The sequence below is a fragment of the Megalobrama amblycephala genome, linkage group LG4 (genome assembly GCF_018812025.1).
Source record: "Megalobrama amblycephala isolate DHTTF-2021 linkage group LG4, ASM1881202v1, whole genome shotgun sequence".
Lineage (NCBI taxonomy): Eukaryota > Metazoa > Chordata > Actinopteri > Cypriniformes > Xenocyprididae > Megalobrama > Megalobrama amblycephala.
The window spans coordinates 23,983,097-24,002,985 of record NC_063047.1 but is presented as its reverse complement, the minus strand read 5'-3'; the positions used below and the strand labels follow the sequence as shown (position 1 = coordinate 24,002,985).

The 19,889-nt window shown below is 35.7% G+C and overlaps 1 protein-coding gene and 1 long non-coding RNA gene across 7 annotated transcripts; one reads left to right on the top strand and one right to left on the bottom strand.

The window, feature by feature from the left end:
- Nucleotides 1-157: 157 nt before the first annotated feature.
- On the top strand, nt 158-11,710 carry LOC125267127 (probable global transcription activator SNF2L2). Of its 6 annotated transcripts, XM_048188450.1 has the most exons (7): nt 158-366; nt 3,069-3,107; nt 8,626-8,855; nt 9,097-9,202; nt 9,574-9,675; nt 10,359-10,491; nt 10,718-11,710. In XM_048188450.1, the coding sequence occupies exons 2-7, from the start codon at nt 3,102-3,104 to the stop codon at nt 10,870-10,872; spliced, it is 732 nt and encodes a 243-aa protein (XP_048044407.1). In that variant the 5' UTR covers nt 158-366; nt 3,069-3,101; the 3' UTR covers nt 10,873-11,710. The 6 variants fall into 6 exon arrangements, with proteins under 6 accessions (XP_048044407.1, XP_048044406.1, XP_048044405.1 ...); XM_048188449.1 differs by lacking the exons at nt 158-366; nt 3,069-3,107 and adding an exon at nt 5,068-5,409 and having other exon boundaries at nt 8,584-8,855; XM_048188448.1 differs by lacking the exons at nt 158-366; nt 3,069-3,107 and adding an exon at nt 5,070-5,409.
- Nucleotides 11,711-15,222: 3,512 nt separating this feature from the next.
- On the bottom strand, nt 15,223-17,328 carry LOC125267126. Its single transcript, XR_007184619.1, has 2 exons — nt 17,181-17,328; nt 15,223-16,289 (listed from the first exon to the last, which is right to left on the bottom strand). It is a non-coding gene; the product is annotated as an uncharacterized LOC125267126 (long non-coding RNA).
- Nucleotides 17,329-19,889: the final 2,561 nt, after the last annotated feature.

The window sequence follows — 19,889 nt, the reverse complement described above, 5'->3', positions numbered from 1 at the left end:
TATTGTTATTGTTATTACTATTCATAATATGGTACAATTGGAAAGATCTATGGGTAAACGAATCCAATGCTTCAGCAATCATTAGTGAATGATTTTTTTTTTTCAATGAATCGGACAAGCTAGTTGAAGACCTGAATCGGTTCGCGATTCAGTCAAATCATTCGGACAGCTCAATCACGGACTGAATTGACTGTTTCTCACTCCGTGAGACGGTTAACCAGATGCTTTAACAATAACAGAGGACAATAAGAGCGCTGGATGAAGTGGATATTTTCCTACAATTAATTAAAAACAAATCTATTGTTTGTATCAGTGAAGAAGGTCTTTATCAAATTCAACACCAGCATATGCGGTGAACGACAGAAGGTAAAAACATACCGACCAAAAGAGTATCAAAACATTAGCTTACACGAAAACACTATAGCCACCGGTTTCAGACAAGGCTTAAGCCTAGTCCCAGACTAAAATGTATGTTTGAGCTGTTTTAACTGAAAGCAACTTGCACTGACATATCTTAAAATATGTCACTGCCATTGTTTTGTCTCAAGATGCACACTATTATTTTTCTATTGCACGTTATATATATATATATATATATATATATATATATATATATATATATATATATATATATATATATATATATATAAAAGCTACTTAAATTTCCTCATTAAACTATGGCCTAATCCTGGCTTAATCTAAGCCCTGTCTGTGAAACTATCCCCAGAAATACCATGATATTACCATGTAAACATAAAGTAGTATTTAAGTGCAAAGATATTAAAGAGTCGTGCAGCGATATAATATTTGTAGTACTTTTTAAATGATGTTTTCTATCCCATAAAGTTAGTTTTATATTTGACATTCTTGAAAATCCCCATTATATTATCTGTTTCTATCACATTGGAAATGCATGAATATGTTTTCTTTGACAGCTCAAAGCAAAAATTTAAACGTTTTGATATACATATATTTTTTAATATCAATTTTATTAGCCCTATAAATCCATTAAAAAAATGAACCCTTTCTCATTATGACATCATACCAAATGTGAAGTGTTGCTAAAAATATCTCTTTCATGACACAAAGCTCTGCTTGTGGAATTTACATTCTATTTCTTTCCAAATAAATATAGTACTGTAAATGTATAGGCTATAATGTTCTAATTCCATTAAACTCAATGACCACTTGACCTAAAGACTTGAAACCATCTGTAAAATACTCAGAATACTCCCAAAAACAAGTCTTGTGCTATATGAAGAACAATATTTTGAGTGTTTTGCAGTCGGTTTTATGTCTCTAGGTCAAATGATCATTGAGTTTAATGGAATTAGAATATTATATACATTTTCACTACTGTATTTATTTTAAAAAGTAATAGAATGTAAATTACACAAGCAGAGCTTTGTGTCATGAAAGAGATACTTTAGCAACATTTCACATTTGGTATGAGGTCATAATGAGAAAGGGTTACAATTTTAATATATTTATAGGGCTAACAAAATCTAATTTTTTTAAAATTCCGCTTTATGCTGTTCAAAGAAAACCTATTCATGCATTTCCAAGTTGGTTTCACTTGCATGTGATAGAAACAGAGAATATGATGGGCATTATTGTTAATGTCAAACGAATGTCAAATATAAAACTAACTTAACTGCAGTGCTCTACTGCTAACCTTTCTGCAACTGTGGAATTTCATAATAACATTATTTAGTTTGTGTATTAAGCTGTTTTTGCCCTTGAAGACAGATAGATGTTGATCTTTGCCTGTATAATTATTTTTTATATCGAAGAACAGAAAATGCAGCTTTTGAAAACACAACTGGCCTTCTTACCACAGCCAGTGATGAGCTAATTTTACCAGCCTCTGCTGCTGTCTGCTCACAGGGGAGCAAATCCCTGACCAGACACTGATATAGTTGCTTGGAATGCTTTCAGTGGGGCATTTACAGAAACTGGTCTGGATGTGAGCATATGCCATTTGACTGATCTGCTCTTTTTAACCCTGCATACCTCAAATCTCTGGAGAGGTTGCTCACAAACCATGGGACTGGACAATACACCATATAATCAAAAAATATGTACATTTGTCAGATGGATGTATTTTGCCGTTGCATTGCATCTTGCTAGTTTTTTTTTCTTTTCAGTTACAAAAAATACAAAACATTAGGCATCATATTTTGTCATTATGTAATGAACCACTGGCCAACTTTTTCTTTCATAGAGTAACATGGGGGAAGATGTGGACAACAATGTGGAAACTGTAACGTATTTAGATATAAGTTTAGCATGTGCTGGATTATAATGCATCAGCCAATGTGTTATTATAGGAAATAAATTTGCTAATTTAGTTGTTAGAGCACAAAATGTCAAATATTAAAGAGGGGTAAGATGGCCGCTATGGGGTAAATTGGCCCCCTACCTGGGGCAAGAAGTCCCCGCTGGATAAACTTTTACAGAATGTATAAATTACTTTTGATATAATTCTTAAAAGCGTAATTAATGCAAAATACTAAATCAACTGTTCTATTTAAAATTGTATTTTGACAATTTAGTTAATTGAATAACCGATGACAGACAAAGCACAATCCCAGTAAAAAAGATTTATCTGAAAGGTAAAATTATTCTATGACTTATGTACATGCATATGGATATTTACATATTTAATTGCCCATATTTTAATTAAAGATATGTCATAATAGAAACATTGTGAAATCAAATTGAATGATTTGACTTCATTACTTTTTAATGAAAGCAAATATGTCTGAAATGTACATCTAATTCATCTAAATATTAAACGATAACCCCACTAATTACAATAAGTATTAAATAATAAAAAAATAATAACACTAGTAACATGCCACTTGGCACCTTCTGTGCCAATTCTGGGGGGTTCATCTTACCCCAAGGGTCTAATTTTATCTTTTTACCTCAGAATTAAAACTAACTTTTACTTCACAAATCCAAAAACATTAATGTGTCCACAAACCTTGAAAGATCAATCCCCCTTTCATTGTAACTGCATTCTCCAGTACATTCTTCAAAACTAATTATTTTGTGATCCACAGAAGAAGAAAACAAGTCTTACGGGTTTGGATCACATGAGGGTGAGTAACTGAGGACAGTTTTTTTATTCATTTTATTCAGTGAACTAATATTTCAAATGAAATCCTGTGATAATAATGCATTCTGCTGCAAAATGACAATCAATCTGCGCCCGTTTTCAGGTTAGACAATCATGTTTGCAATCGTTAACATGATAAAAGAGATTCTTCACAAAATGAAGGGCACTTTTCTTAAAGAATAAGGAGAGAATAACACATGTAAAAAGGACAACAGCTGACATTCAATACTTGTTATGTAGCATCAGTTCAGCTGTACTGAAAGGGAAAATAGATGGCTGTCAGATAAAAGACAGCCCATAATATTGCACAAACAATATCTTGTGGTGAGAATGGATATAGAAGTCTTCATTAATTGAGGTTAGGTTAGAAGATTTATGCAGCTTTTGTGTAACATGACGTCTTGCATGTATGTTTTTGAGTCGGAATCCATGCAGAATACATATACGGTAGATGCATGCATGTATATACATTAATTTCATTACATCTCTTATTTTAGTTCATTTTAATAGCTCATCTGTATGTAGCTCAGTGGCTCATTGTGTTTGAGAGTGTTCAGCTCAGTGTGTCTGTACGACAAAGTGTGTGTCTGTGTTTTGTGATAAAATGCTATAGCATTACAGCTCAGTGCGGTCTGCAGCCAGTAAAACGTGGTGTTGCCATAGTAACCGCCTGAGATGTTTTACCAAAATGCCCTTGTCGACCTGATAGCAAAACATGCATATGAAATGTAAAATTATGACAGCATGTAATCATACCATAACACACTAATAATCTGCTCTTCCGTGGTCAAGCAACATTTACATACTTCTCAGAGGCTCGTCAGATATTTGATTACATTTGATAAGATTATCTGATCAATTAAACAATGGCTTCTATAATGAAGCCGTTGCCATGGCAAATATACAGTACATGAACAATGTCGTATCTTAAAACTGCATCTTATTTTAAACAGACACGCATATTTCATTCATGAAAATCAAGGAGAATTATTAAAAGCAGAATTATGACTCGTCACAGGGTTTCTGATGACAGATGGCAATGTAAAACCTTGTTGGCAATTTATTAAATTGAACTTTCATGAGAAATTTAAGATCAGTTTACAAATTGCTAAAGATAGCACATGACATTTTACTCAGTATCATAACCTCTTCTTGTAATAAGTTTCTTTGATGTTATATAGAAGTATGCGAAACACGTCGTGGTCAGTTATTTTTATTGCTGTATGTGACCCTGACGCAAGTTTTTCAGCTTTATCTCAATGTCTGTTTTGTCTATCTCAATTATCTACTGTTTATTATTTCTTTAGTTAGTGATAAACAGATTTGAGTGAATTAAAATGCATAATATCTGGTTACAGCACATTTTCAAACCCGATTTCAACGTAAACAAACATCTCTCAGGTCTAACATCAACCGATCATATTTAACCAAGAATCGAAGTAATAAAGGACACTGTCAACCCCCTACAATAATACACATAAAAATGATTGAACGTCTTTGAGCTACATGTGAAGCTGCTTTATAAGTTATTGGTCTCAGTTCTCAATGAGAAGCAGACAGAAACTGTTATGTTTTGGCCTATCTGGTAATATTTATAGCCCCAAATGATTTCACCAGAATCTCTGTGCTCTTTTATGTTGTAAAAGCTACCAGACGCAGATACAAACATGCCATTAGCCAATTCATGTGCGTGTGTGTGTTTGAGAGTGTGTGCAACACAACATTAACTACCCTGGAATCCTCTCAAGATGTCAGGAAGGCTTGCAAAAAACCATCTGCATAGACACAAATATGGAGCCTGGTTCTTTTAACAGAGGGGCGTTTAAAAAAGACCGAATGAGAGCATAAAAGAGAGGGAGAGGGGAAAAGGAAAAAAGGAAAAGAAACCAGATTGCGACAGTCGATATTAAAACATGCAGTGAGTGAGAGAGAAAAGGAGAGAGAGAGAGAGAGAGAGAGAGAGAGAGAGGGGAAGAGAGAGAGAGAGAAAAGCGAGCTGCAGGCCTTTCCACGGGGACAAACTAGCAGAAAGGTTTCTCGCAGTTATTCCTTTCTCTCTCTCTTTCTCTCTGCTCTGTCTTTCTCTCTCACTCTCTCTCTCTCTCCCTCTCTCTCAACATCCTAACGGCAATTGATTTGTGTATGAAAAGCTGGGCGCTTTTCGCCCCCCTTTTGGGCTGTGCGTTTTGAGTGATCAGCTGATGAAGAGACTGGCTGCGCGCTGCAATGCTGGTTTGCTAATTCTCTCTCCTCCAGACTGGAGCCAGCCTGGAGACCACAGTCAGGTAAATCGCCCTCTTCCTTTCTCTCTCTCACTCACTCTCTCTCTCACCCTCTCTCTCTCTCTCTCTCTCTCTCTCACTCACTTGCTCTCTCTCCAGCGCATAGAGCACGCAATCACACCAGGCTTCAACACATGGGCACAGACAGAAAGTGAGAGAGGGAGTGTGTATGTGTGTGTGTGTGTGTGTAGGTGTGATCTGTGTCTGCTGAAGGAAAACATTGCCCAGACAAATCGGTTGTGTGCGTCCTGACACCTATTTTTTCCTTTCTAGAGGTTATGGGAACAGACTTGTGTAGCGTAACAAGAGTTTTTTTTTTGCATGTTGCACCAAATATAGACTTTTCTGAATGTGCTTTTTTTATGTTTTGTGTGCAGCGGTTCAGTTGTGCGCCTGTGCATGCAAACGTGTGTGTGTGTGTGTGTGGGTATGCATTCCATTATTATGCTGTTGATTATTAGGCCTCCTTCCTTCCACATGGTCCCCTGGGGTACGTGTGAATTAATGCATTCCGTGTGTTTCACTGCGCGCTCGCGCTTTCATGTTTCTCTTATGCCCGTGATGAGAATGTTTGCATGAAACGCTCGCGGTTGTGAGGGGCTGTTCTCTCACCTTAGTATACTGCGTCTTGTTTTGTCTGAAGTCTTTGCATTTAAGTATTTGAGAGCGTTCTGTGTGCGTGCGTGCGTGCGTGTGTGTGTGTGTGTGTGTCTGTGTGTGTATTTGATTTAGACATCAATGGCTGGCGCTGCCTGCATAGCGTCATACTTAGAATTCATATTTTCATCCCTCTCATATGCTCTCTGTGCCAGCAGTGGCTGCGGCAGGAATATCACTGCACTTTAATTGCCTTTGTGTAAAACACAGACTCGGCAGCGCGCGCGCGCATACACACACACACACACAGTGGATTTGCATTTGCTTATTGTCACACGTGAGGCGTGTGCATGTTCATGAGCGGCGGTTTCTCGTCTCGTGTGTACCGGTACACGTTCGGTGAACGCTGTGTATGGTGAACCGTACGCCACTGTTCCTTTATGTTGGCCGGAGATCAGCATCGTCGTAAACCTCAATCTTTTTATTCACAATGGGAGTGAAGATCAGTGTACCAGCATCTCTTGCCTCCCCAGCAGCCCCTGTGTGATTTCATACAGAGCTCGTGATATTGCTAAGTGATGCTTTATCAAATATTAAATGGAAGTGAAAGCATCTGTTCGTGTTAGAGGCGACTGAAGATTGAAGGCATATCTTGCCTGGTGAGACGTGTAGCCTAGATAATGATGATATGTGCCAATTTAGACCTGGAAATAGTCGGATGAAAGGCCAGAAAAGTCATTAAACTGGTTAGTTATTTAATTATAACTATCTTGGTTTTACTGTTATTCACTCTTAAAAAATAAAGATTCTTTTTTTGGCATCTGTGGTACTATGAAGAAGCTTTAATTGAACATTTTCATTGCACAAAAGGTTCTTTAGATTATTAACATGTTCTGAAAAGTTCAGTAAAAGTTCTCTACCGAACAAAAAATGTTCTTCTATGGTATGTGCTGCAATAAAACAACTTTATTTTTAAGCGTGTTTAAAATACAACATGGCTAGTAAATGCTGCAAACTTATACATGCTCATAGTGCATGAATTAAATAATAATAAAAAAAAAAAAAAAAAAAAAAGAACTGCACAGTTACACTCCCTTTATTTAGAAAAATTTAGTTTCGGTCAAATACCTTTGTCAGGCACACACAAGGTCTTTGACCGAAACATTGCCACTTTTAAATTTTTCTGAATAAAGGGAGAATAACAGTGTGCAGATATTTTTTTGTGTTATTTGATTTTTTGTTTTTGATCTTGCACCTGGCCAAGACAGTTTGGATGTGCGTACCTTGACCTTTTTCATAGTGCATGAATTGCCACAAAGTCTTTCAACTGAGTGTTATTTGTGGCAATCCATGGCATAGAGAATGCTGATGATGGCACAAAACTAACAAAACACTGAATTACTTACCCCAAGCTTTATTCACCGTCAAGCCATGTGTATATGACTTTCTTCTTTCTGATGTACACAATCAGAGTTATATTAATAAATATCCAGACACATCCGAGCTTTATAAATGGCAGTGAACGGGACCAACGAGTATAAAGCTCAAGTAAGTTCATCCATCCATAAACATACTCCACACGGCTCCGGGGGGTTAATAAAGGCCTTGCGTTTGTGTTAAAAAAATATCCATATTTAACAAGTTATAAAGTAAAATATCTAGTTTCCGCCAAACCGCCTTCTGTATTCAACTGACGTCACATCAGTTACGTTTTTTTTTTAATACGGAAGGCGTAGGGCGTAGCATAAGAGTTTTGAAATGCGAGAGGCGTTACACTTTCTTCCTAAGTTGAATACAGAAGGCGCTCTGGCGGAAGCTATATATTTTACTTTATAACTTTATAACACAAATGCATCCCTTCACCTCAGAAGGCATTTATTAACTCCCCGGAGCCGTGTGGAGAACATTTATGATGGATGGATGCACTTTCTTGAGCCTCATACTTGTTGGTATCACTACAATTGTGTTCATCAGAAAGAAGAAAGTCATATACACCTAGGATGGCTTGAGGGTGAGTAAAGCTTAGGCTAATTTACATTTTTAAAGTGAACAAATTCTTTAAGAATATTACAGTAATGAATGCAAATTCACATGCACTATGCATTTAATAAAAATTAGCACAACAATGTACCGAATAGCTCTTATGTACATTATATCCTAGAATTTTAAATGTCATCCTAAACTGTAGCTCTTTACAGTAAAGTTCAATTTGTTAACATTTGTTAATGCATTAGGTATCATGAATGAATAGCCGTTTTATAGCATTTATTAATTTTGGTTCGTTAATTTATACATATACACTTTATTAAATATATTATGAAAGAACATGAATTTACAATAAACAGTAAGCTAACAGTAGGCTAACCTAGATTATTAAATGTTTAAAGATGATTCATTATTAGTTCATACTTATAAAGTTAACCATATGAACAAAACCACTAATCTTTCTTATTAACTGGCTAACATTAAGCAAGTTACTGAAGAGAACAATGACTGTTCTTAGTTGAAGGTATTATTTTATTTTTGAGGCTACTTTTCAGTTCCAGTTCATGTCCAAATCCCTATTTCTGTCACATCCAGTAGTGCTCATCAGTGTTCCCACGGATCATGTCTTGTCCTCAGTCTCAGGCTATCCAAAACGGAGTGTCTGAGGTTATGGAGGAGGAAAGCAACTTGAAGAAACGAAAAAGCGATCAACAAGGCAACCAGGGCTCTGAGACTGGTCAGGAGGTGGTGGAAAAAGTAAAAAAGCGACGGGGTCGCCCTCCTGCCGAGAAGCTGCCCCCCAACCCTCCCAAGCTCACAAAACAGATGAACACCATCGTAGACATGGTCATCAACTACAAGGACACGTCAGTACTTGAACACACACGCTTAATCAGTTGTTGTTGATTGTGGTTTTGTTTCATGACATATAAATCATGGCACTAAAACAGAATGATTTACAAAGAACTTCAACAATGTTTTGAGTTCATACTGTTTCCCTTTATTCTTTAAATCAGGTCAGTGCATATGTACTTCAAGTCAGCACAATAAAATGAGTAACAGCACTTTTTTTTGTACCTTTTTTTTGAATACATCACTGTTCTACAGGTTGGGCCGACAGATCAGTAAAGGTTTCGTCCAGCTGCCTTCAAGAAAAGAGGTGCCAGAGTATTACGAGCTCATCCGCAAGCCAGTCGACTTCAGGAGGATCAGGGTGAACTTGATTTGTTCCCAATTACACAAATCTCACCCTCCGCTTCCATCACTCCCTTTTCCACCAGACCACTTTTTTCCATTCTTATCTCCACACTGACATCCCTTTCAGCTCAAGAAACACATTGATTTTGTCACACAGGTTGTGTGTTTTTGCTGATTGGGTTTTAGAGTGACATGCAGGAGGCGGAATTTTTACAGGTTCGATCAAAAAAAAGAAAATGTCATTACTTTTAAAGTTCCGCTGGTGTTTGCATAGACATGATAAAGCAGGAAATTTATGTGTGACAGTTAATGGAACTTTTTCTTTGTTTCCGTCTTCTGCTCTCTTACACTAATTCCTTTGAATTTATCCTGGCTTTGCTTATGCAGGAGAGAGTGCGTAATCACAAATACAGGTGCATTGCGGACCTGGAAAAGGATATCATGCAGATGTGTCACAACGCTCAGACGTTTAATCTGGAAGGATCTCAGGTGTGCCTTAAGAACATGTTATTGGGTCATTCATACTTTAAAAAATACTTTCTAAAACATTTCAAAATCTTTTGCATTTTCTGTGCAATAATATTCATACCCTGAACCAATTTTCTTACTTGATTAAAAATCCCACATTGGTATTTGCATTTTTTTTCTTTTATGTTGCACAAGTTTACACATACAGTATATTTTATTTACTGTATCTATGACCTCTTTTGAATGTTTTATGTTTAAATTCACAACTTGTATGATTTATATGTAAACTTTTGAAATTAAACATTTATGTAAATACATTTTAACAGTTTTTTAGAATTCTGTCTTTTTAGTTATCATTAGTTTCGCTGTTCTTTAGTTACTTTTACTTTATATCATCAAATAAACATGATTGAACCACATTTCAACCACAGATAGACATCAGTACACATATTTTTTCAAGTTCAAGTCCACCAACATTAATCTACTAACTCCCCTGATTGCTTTGTCAGACAAAACGGCAGATTCGGCATTATGATTGGTTAGATCGCCTGTCAATCAAACTCCAGGCGAAGGGTCAATTACTTTAGTAGTTAATGGGTGTGATAAATGGGTCTGAATATTTTTGCTAGGCAAAAAGCTGTTAGTATCAGTGAATATAGCAGATGAATTGTATAAAGATTGTTAAATGTCTGTCTATATCTCAGATTTTTGAAGACTCCATTGTTTTGAAGTCTGTTTTTGAGAGTGCAAGACAGCGAATAGTGGAACTCAGCGAGGAAGACAATGATGCTGTCGGAAGCAGTGAAGCAGATGGTGGCCATCATTTTAATCTAGAGGGTAAATCAAAACGCATGCTTTTCCTTGTCCAGATTGAGATGAAATGCATATTAAAATAAGTGGAAATTCAATAATTCTGAGTAATGCAATAGATGATAATCAGTGCAACCCAAAAATACATAAATGCTTGAAATAGTTTCTCTTACTATGAATCAAAATCAGTCAAATTATTGAGGATGAAGTGTTTAAGGCATCGTGTAAAGTAAAAATGTTTTTGTCTTAAAAGCTCCTGTTTCAGAGTCAACAAATCCCAAACTGGTTGAAAAAAAGGAGAAAAAAAAAAGCGATCCTAGTAATTCCAGCTCAAAGGAGACGGTCACAAACAGTGATGAAGACATTGGCCAAGAATGTGAGAATAACACAAGAGGACTATTGAATTAGACCCCGAATGACAGCCTCATATATTGTCTGCCATTTTAAGAACATTGTATGGCCATTTCAGTCCAGTTTTCCTTGATGTTTCGCTCAAGGATTTGCTCCGAATGTGATCTCTCATTATATTGATTGCTTAAAACACCTTTATAAAACCTTTGTATTCTAAACACATTATTAATGCAGTGCTTCTGCAGTGATGCATTTTAAATTGGCATTATTTTCATGTATTTATATGATGTAAATAAATCATAAACCCAAAATAGATAATATCATGATGAAAAAGTTCTGTAAGTTCAGACTGACTGAAAATGTTCTCTCTTTTCCCCCCCAAGGATGGAAAATGGTGGTATGACATATTGTATGATCATTGAAAAAAAATGCATTCAATCTTTTAAGATGTGATAAGCTGTGCTAAATTTGCAAGCTATTATGTCTCTGTCTCAGAGAATTTTTAATCGGTGGTTTTTGTGACTATGAGCACTTTGTCATCCTCACTTTGTATGTTTCCCTTTCCTTCATTACCTGTCAACATCTTTTAAAAAAAAGCAACGATTTTTTATCCAACAGCTCTTTATCTCTCTTTAGTTTTCACAGGATCGTAACTATCTGTACATAGAGGAACTTGGGGCATAATGGCAATGTATTCTTTGGTGACAGATCAGATACTGCCCTCAAAGAGAGGCACCTATTGATGATGTTGTCACACTTGTGTGTTCGGTTTATGATGGATGGCAGAGCTGGTGTGTTTGTGGACAGATTCTGACATTAAAATGTATGGGGTTTATACGATGTGAAAGGGCAACAAGGTTTGAGACATCATCTTGAAATAAACATTTTTATGAAATCGCAGGGCCTAATGTGGATCAATTTCCTCTCTTGCTTTGTACGTAATCAAAAGCTGATTTACTACAGACTTCAGATTCACAATATTATATTTTGCCTCTTTAAAGCAATACATCACTGTAAGCAATACAACAATAAGCAAGAAATGAGTTCCTGATAGTAATTTAGTAAGCTTGCTTTCTTAATACTTTATTTTACAGTGGGCTGACTGCTGACTTGTCACACTGATTCATGAATAGGACTTGTTATAAGTAGCTTTTGTTTGATTAAATATTTGTAATGCTAAATATTAAAGTAGCCTAATTATAATAAATGTAATATAATAATAGATAGCATAATAAAAAGTATAAATGTATGAAATGAATATAAGAATGCATCAGTAATAATTAATAACATATGTATAATCATTATTATTAATCATTGCTGATGCATACGTTAATTTGTAATTATTATTATTATGTCTTTCAAAGGTTTGGGGTCAGTAAGAAGAATACCAAGAAGGATATGTAAAGACTCATAGAGTCATATGAACACATTATATCCTCTTATTTGTGCAATATTTCTATGTAAGAAAATATTTTTCTTATTATTAATTGAGATAATATATTTAAGCATGTTTGTTATGTCCTGTTAAAAATCTATGTTTTGGTACTCTAATTTAGCTGAGGCGTAAATAATATTTGGTTATGTTTGTTGAAATTTGTCTTTATCTTAATAATTGTACTGCTTATAGCCAAAGACTATAGAATAACACAAGTTATGTCACTCGTATTGTTTTGAATGGGAGAAAGTGTAACGCGCAATATGGCGGAATAAGTCCCACCTTCTAAATAAGAGCCAGTCGCCGACTGGTAAAGTCATCGCGTCACTTCAGCGGCCGTTAGAATCACCCAGAGCCGTTAAATATGAGAGTTGCGACACTCTTTGATCTCGTCGCCACGGTGTCACGTGGTTCGTGTAGCTCTCAATAGTTCCAAACAGATCCGCTCTGTCAACCAGTTTGAATGGTTTTAAGCGGGACAGACAGCTGTAGCTATATTTGCATCAATTATCCGTAAACATTGACGCATAATATACATTGGTTATTACGTTGACACTTACATTACATACATATGATAGCCTTTTTTTCCTGTGGAGTGGTGGAAACAGCATTAATCAGTTTTTGTGTTTAATTTTGGAGGGAAGAGGGGCTGCTCCCATAACGTAAAATACATTCACAGCAATTACTGTTTGCAGCTATTTTTTCGGTAAATATTAACGCATAATACTGATTAAATATTGAATAAAACTGATTACTACGTTGACTACACTTTACGTAGTGTATTGTATCTGTAGAGTGAAAGAGAGACGTTAATTATCGTTAACAGTGTGGCATGGGCGAGGCTAGCCCTTTTTTAGGGGTGCTTCAGCACCCCTAAAAAGGAGCTCAGCACCCCTAAAACTTGGAGTAAGAAATGTCTTTCTAAAAATTTTTGTTCGTCTTTTAAAAGGTTAAATAATGTCCAAAACATACTCCGTAGTTTGTGGTTTAAAATGTATGTGTTAAGGATGAAAATGAAAACATCCCCCTTAGCAAATGGTGTCATCCTGTTCTCTTCTTCTACTTCTCTGTACCTGCACCGCTCAGCACGACCATCATCCAGCGCGAAACACACGCAGAGTGAGAACCCGTTATGTAGTGTTGTGAATCAACTAAGCTGCTCCAAAGCTGTGTCTCACACTTCTTTCCTTTTACCTAGAGTTGTTCCAATTCCGAAACCATATCGGTGAGTAGCCTACTGGAATCAGTATAAAAAAAAATATCCCCCCTGGGTGATGCTACTCCTCAAACCACCAACAGAGCATATAAAATACCAAAAATATAAATCTTTTTTAAAACATCGCCAAGTAAAACGCTGCGTTTATATAGAACTGTCTCTTTACGACCACAACAAACAGGACACTTTTCAGACGCGCGTTCCGACCTCGCCTCAGTGCCAGGCGCAAGTCAAACGAGCGCGGAAAAGGTGCAGGTGACGACGAGGGAGCTTCAGTTGAACAACAGTGAACTGCAGTCAGAAGAGATGTTGTCAGGCTATGTCGGTAAAACTCAGAAAAATTAACACGACTGTCCAATCAGCCGTTATACTGTGCTCGCGGCGCGCACTCAAGAATTGCATGCGCAAATGCGCCGGCGCGTGCTTCATAATTACTTTATTATAGCTTAAATAAAGCGCAAAAGAAACTGCGAGCAATGACCGTCGTTGTTCTGTTGTAAGTTAAGTCATGAAATTACCAAACATGCGATTAAAGCTGCCTCAAAACTGTGCAGGCATGCATGTATTTGTTGACATGGTTTTAAAGCTATTGTTATCCAATTTTTTGGCCTTAAAACGTCTTAAAATGCACATATGTACACCAGGGAAATCTAAATTTTCTCGGGGGAGTATGCCCACGAACCCCCATAGCACACTACATTTTCTGACCTCGGTAATTAAAACCCGGCGTGCGGCCCGGCTTATATTACATCTAATGAAATCTGAGGTAAACGTGCATTTCTCCAAATGTGCGCACTTTTGGACTAAAAGTTTGTGTGTAGCCTATGCACTGTGATCAAAAATAAATGGGACCAAACACGATTGAATTTGTGTCTCGTTATTCAATTAATAACTAGGCTAAAAAAAAAATGAAAAAAAAATCTGGATTTTGGAGTTAGTTGAATCAATGTTAAAATGATAAAGTTATTTTTCAATAGACATATTTTTGGTTTTTGTGTGAAAAGAGGGTGGGTGGTGGCAGTGGGGCTCATTGGGTGCTCAGCACCCCTAAAGCTCTGACCCTAGAATCGCCCCTGCAGTGTGGTATGTTAAAATGTACAGGTAACTGGAGAGATGGTTACTGAGTGAATTAACAATGTTCCTAAATACGATCCATAACGTTAGCATTTCTGTTAACTGCATTCATTTCAGTATGGCTAATGTACTCCATCATGACCTTCCCTAAACATAGGCTAAACCATTCATCAGAACACACACAAATACATACAAGCATATGTGTATGTAGTATGTAATATATGTGTGAGATTATATATATATATATATATATATATATATATATATATATCTCAATTAAAAATTAATTCAATTCAAATGGCTTTATTTGCATGGAAATTTATATATATATATATATATATATATATATATATATATATATATATATATATATATATATATATATATATTTTTTTTTTTTTTTTTTTTTTTTTTTTTCATGCAAATAAAGCCCTTTGAATTGAATAAATTTTTTGTGAGTGTTTAAGGGGGCTGCTCCCATAAGGTATACATTTACAGCATGTACTGTATATATTTTTCTCATGCTTCTATGGTCAAAAATATTACTAACATCCTAATGTTGCGTTATGTTAAGATACATTCACATAAACATGCACAACAAGTTAATATCAATGAATGAAGCTGCTCAGTTTAAGTCAAGAAAGAAGTTTGGTCAACAGTGAAAAATATAGGCAACCAATTGCATTCAACAAAACATTTAATTATATATTATATCCAGGGAGAGGGTAGGTAAGTTTTCCTTGAATGTTCTGTCTTCAAAGAAACTCATTCGACTTCCTACAGGGAGAGAAAGATGGCAGAAAGCAGGCAAGAAAATTAATATAAGTGTTCACAATAGCCATTACATTCTTCTAGCGCAGCCGTAGGATGATCTGGAGACCTGGTGGTGAATCAAGAATCAGTCAAATGCTTATACATACATTGATAACAAAAGCATTCAAACTCCACACTATAGGTAATGCTATAGTTACTTGATTTTTTGGGTGAGAGCATTCCACTGCCAGAAGCAGACTGTGGGCCTGTTTCCACCTGGTGTTAAGATGCATTTTGGCTGATCTGATCACAAGTGCACGACACTAAATACAGGTGTAAATGGGGTCTAAAACAGTTTGAGTTTGTCCACTTTCGACCACTTCCAGAGGTATTTGAAAATGCATTCAACCGGACTGCTTTCATATTGTAAATGCTCATGTGGTCGAATGTGTTCGAACCGCCACTAAAAACCGTCTACTCTCCGCCTACTGACCTAATGTGTAAACATTATGGGAAGCACGCTAGCTAGATTGGATTTAAACTTTGTTGGCTGAAGACCCAAGTTTGGTTTGAAGATGAAAAACGTACCAAGCACAATGTTCTCTCACTATTACTGATTTCTAACACACACTCACTCGTTCAGCTGTTCTCGCGGCTGTCAGAGCAGAAACAAACACTGATGCTCTCTGTATGTTTTCCTGTCATCTCTGGGCATGTTCATATGTAAACTGCTCAAGCTTATTTTGTCTATTAGATTGAAAGATCTGTAAAAACCCATACGTTTACCCACCCCCTTGAAGAAATCGGGACAGAAGTGGTTGAAAGAGGACAAAAGAGATGGATTAAAACACCAGGTGTAAACGTGTATGTGTCTCCCTCGTCCACTTGTGATCCAATCAACCAAAATGCATCTTAACTCCAGGTGGAAACAGGGCCTGTGTCAGAGCCCAGAGGAGACCGGGTCTGGAGTCGAGTCAAACCTGCTGCTGGACAGAACTGGGAGTTGTGAAGAAAGAGGAAACAGTGTTAAGTTTAACACATTGAAGGACAGATTAAATACACATTTCCAAAACATTTTCACGAGCTTGACATTACAGAAGTGAGAGCACACACCTACAGTTCGGTCCATAACTATTTGGACATTTGTCATGATTTCTGTTATTTTGGCTCTGTTCTCCAGTACAGATAAAATTAAATGAGAAAAAAAAAATACATATCTATATACAAACCACTATTGTTATTCAAATTTTTATTCTTCCACACAATCACATTATGGAAGAAGCTGGGTTATTATTTTGCTCATCCAAGAAATTATGCAAATAAGGGGGAAAAAAAAATTATATATATATAAAATGCTGTCATAGAGGTGTAAATTTAATGATGATTTAGCATTGAGGTCATAGTTTGTGGGGGTGTTTTTGCACTTGTTGACCCATCTGAACACAATGTAGTGAAACATCACCTTTATTAAAGTAGAATTCATGGCAGAGATTTTGTATTGAATTAAATTAGATTGTAAAGGTGTTCCTAATATAGTGGCCACTAAGTGTATTGAACCTCCTTACTGTGTTATTCTCTGGTACTTTAATGAACTGGCAACTAAGTGTTGCTAACATTAACAACAAATCTAATAACTGAAGAAAAACGTTGTTTGACAACGAACTTGTAAACGTAAAGGTAATGTAGCCCAACTGACGTCAGGTTATGGTAGCTAAAGTTAGTGAAGTGTTGGTGACTTAAGCTAGCTGCAGTTAGTCTAACTAACGTTATTATCTTCCAATAAACATTAACTAAAGCTGGTTACATAAAATATAACTATTGACCAGATTCATGAGAGGTCAGGTAATGCATTCAAATATCAAAAATGCAGTAATTTCATCAACTTACCAGCGAGCGAAATTCGGAATCACTGAAAATGAATGGGGTTCAGCGCTGGAACTATCAGTGTTTGGAACTATCGGCTGCTCCACGACACGCGTTACTTCCGCATTCCAAAGTTCCTATGGAAGTCTATGGGAGTGTCGCAACTCTGTTTTTCAACTGTTCTTGTAATGATTTAAACAACATAGTGATTTGATTATGCATTTATTATGTGTTACATCACAGAGCATTATGACCATTACCTGTCAAAAGTTTGGAAACATTACAATTTTTTAATGTTTTTGAAAGAAGTCTCTTATGCTCACCAAGGCTGCATTCATGTAATCAAAAATACAGTAAAACCAGTAATATTGTGAAATATTTTGACAGGTACTGTAATATATGGCTTGTCTTGGGGAACATGGTACACTTTTAAAAATAAAGGTTCTTTTGATTCTTTGCAGCACCTTAAGTTTAGTACACTTTTCATTTGATTTGCATACATGGCTCTTTAAATATTAAAAAGTTGAGCTTGTCCTGTTCATAAGGTTTAATACCGGGTTATTTGAATCACCACATATAATGATCATAGAGCTTTTCTTATGACATCATATGAACTTAAAAATGGAATCCTACGGAATCATAAAACATTCTGCTATGATATCATGCTATAAAACCCCTTTTTGGGAAATTATAACCCATAACCCATGACAATGTTTTTTGGTAAAGACACATAATCTGTGTGATGATGAATATTCCACAAAACCACTAGGTGGCGCCAACAAACAAAAGTTGCAGTAGTAGTTAAAACTCAACATATAAAAATCATTGTAAGTAAATAAATACATTTTAAATAATGGGCAGTGAAGATGGAGGGAAAATATCAAAACCCAGTACATAGACAATTATATATATAATTGGTCAAAATATAATATATTCATTTCTATAATAATAATGTCTATTACAGCATAAAAATAATTTTCATTGCACTACTGTAAGTGATCTTATTGTAGATGTAAAGCACTAGAAAAGTTAAAAAAAGAAGAATATTATGTATTAACTCTTTATGCAACACAATACAGTATACTTACTGTACGTACAGTAAAATAAATAAATAAATTCACCAGTTTCTTGGTCTTCTGAGCAAAGATTTCCTCTACCTCCCAGTCATTTAAAATTTGGCTATGAATAAATTTGACAATCATGAGTTAGTACAACATGTGCTACAGTTTACTGAAGTTTCCCTCATCCAAAGTACTGTTAATGTGTACTCTAAATATACTGTATGTAAGTAGTACTGAAGCACAATCACCCGTGGCCCTATTTGCATTATCCTGAGATTCTGATTGGTTATCAATTTTAATACTTAATGTTTACTCATGGATAAATGTGTTGTGTTGAGTTTACATTGTAATGCTCATATGTTTGTGCTTTATGAATGAGAACATTAAACGTGTAAAATTAGTTTAGTTTTTTTTTTTTTTTGTGTGTAGAGTTTTGCATAAATCTTTAAGAAAATTGGAATGTGTGAAAACAGGTGAAACATGTTAAAGGTTTTGAGTAATGTGTCTTTGTTTTGAAGCCTGAATGAATGGTTTGGGAAACTGACAAATGAACCGGTTATAGTGTGTTAGCAAACAAGAAAAACTGCAGATGGGGGAAGATATTAAGAGCAATGCATTTTAAAGTGTAATAGAAAGATTTGCTAACTTAAATTAAGGAAACTACCTGAGTACAACCATAGATGGATGTGACAAAGCACAAAGGAAACACAAGGTAGATGGTCATCTTGCCCCAGGAAGTATCTTATCCCATACCCTGCTGTTAATAATACAATTTAACATAGATCTAGACATACATATTTAACAATTTTAACTTTTAATAATTAATGAGGGTTAGGGTTAGGGCCGAAAAGGTTCTTTATAAGGAGAAATGTCTTAAATGATTGCATAATACTATCATGTTTAATGGGTTATTTCAATTTTTTTCTAGTGATAAAAGTATGTTTATTAGCTGTTTAATTCATAAAATGTAATCAAAATGAAAAATCAATTAAAACTAAATTCATAAAATTAAGCATTATGCGGGAACCTCTAAAAGCTTCTTTAAACACCTGTCAGAACCCTTTAAGGTTATAGAACATTTTCTTCTAAGCGTGAGCATTCTAAAACATCTTGGTCAGGGTGGGTGAAGCACATAAAATGGAAAGAAAGAGTTATTTCATGATGCAATTGTGTGGTGATATCAGGTAAAAAAGACATGAAATGAAGAGAACTTATGCAATTTCTTTGCCTTGTGCTTACGCATGTTGTGCAGCAGAACAAAGAAAAACACATCCACTTTAGACAGGCTTCAGGCTTTAACAATATCAAAGAAAACTCTTTTCCTTTGCTCATATTTCATATACAGATCATAATGTAACGTTTGCTGCTTTGAAACGGTAAAGGAGTGAGGAGTGGAGTCACAAGGAGGAGAAGAACAAAGATTAACTGTTCCAAACTACTCAAACTAAGTCCATTAGAAATACTGCAATTTGAAAGATATATAGAAATGTCTGCAAAAGGAGATCTGAGGTTAAAGATTGCTGCTGATCGCCCTGTTTTCTTTGTGTGGAATTTATCATTTTTGTTTTTAGAATACATAGATCCAGTAAACCAAGTTATGCACTGCATATTAATATAGACAGAATGTACAGTATGTGCTCTTTGCATACAGTATGTGTTGATCTTCAGTGCT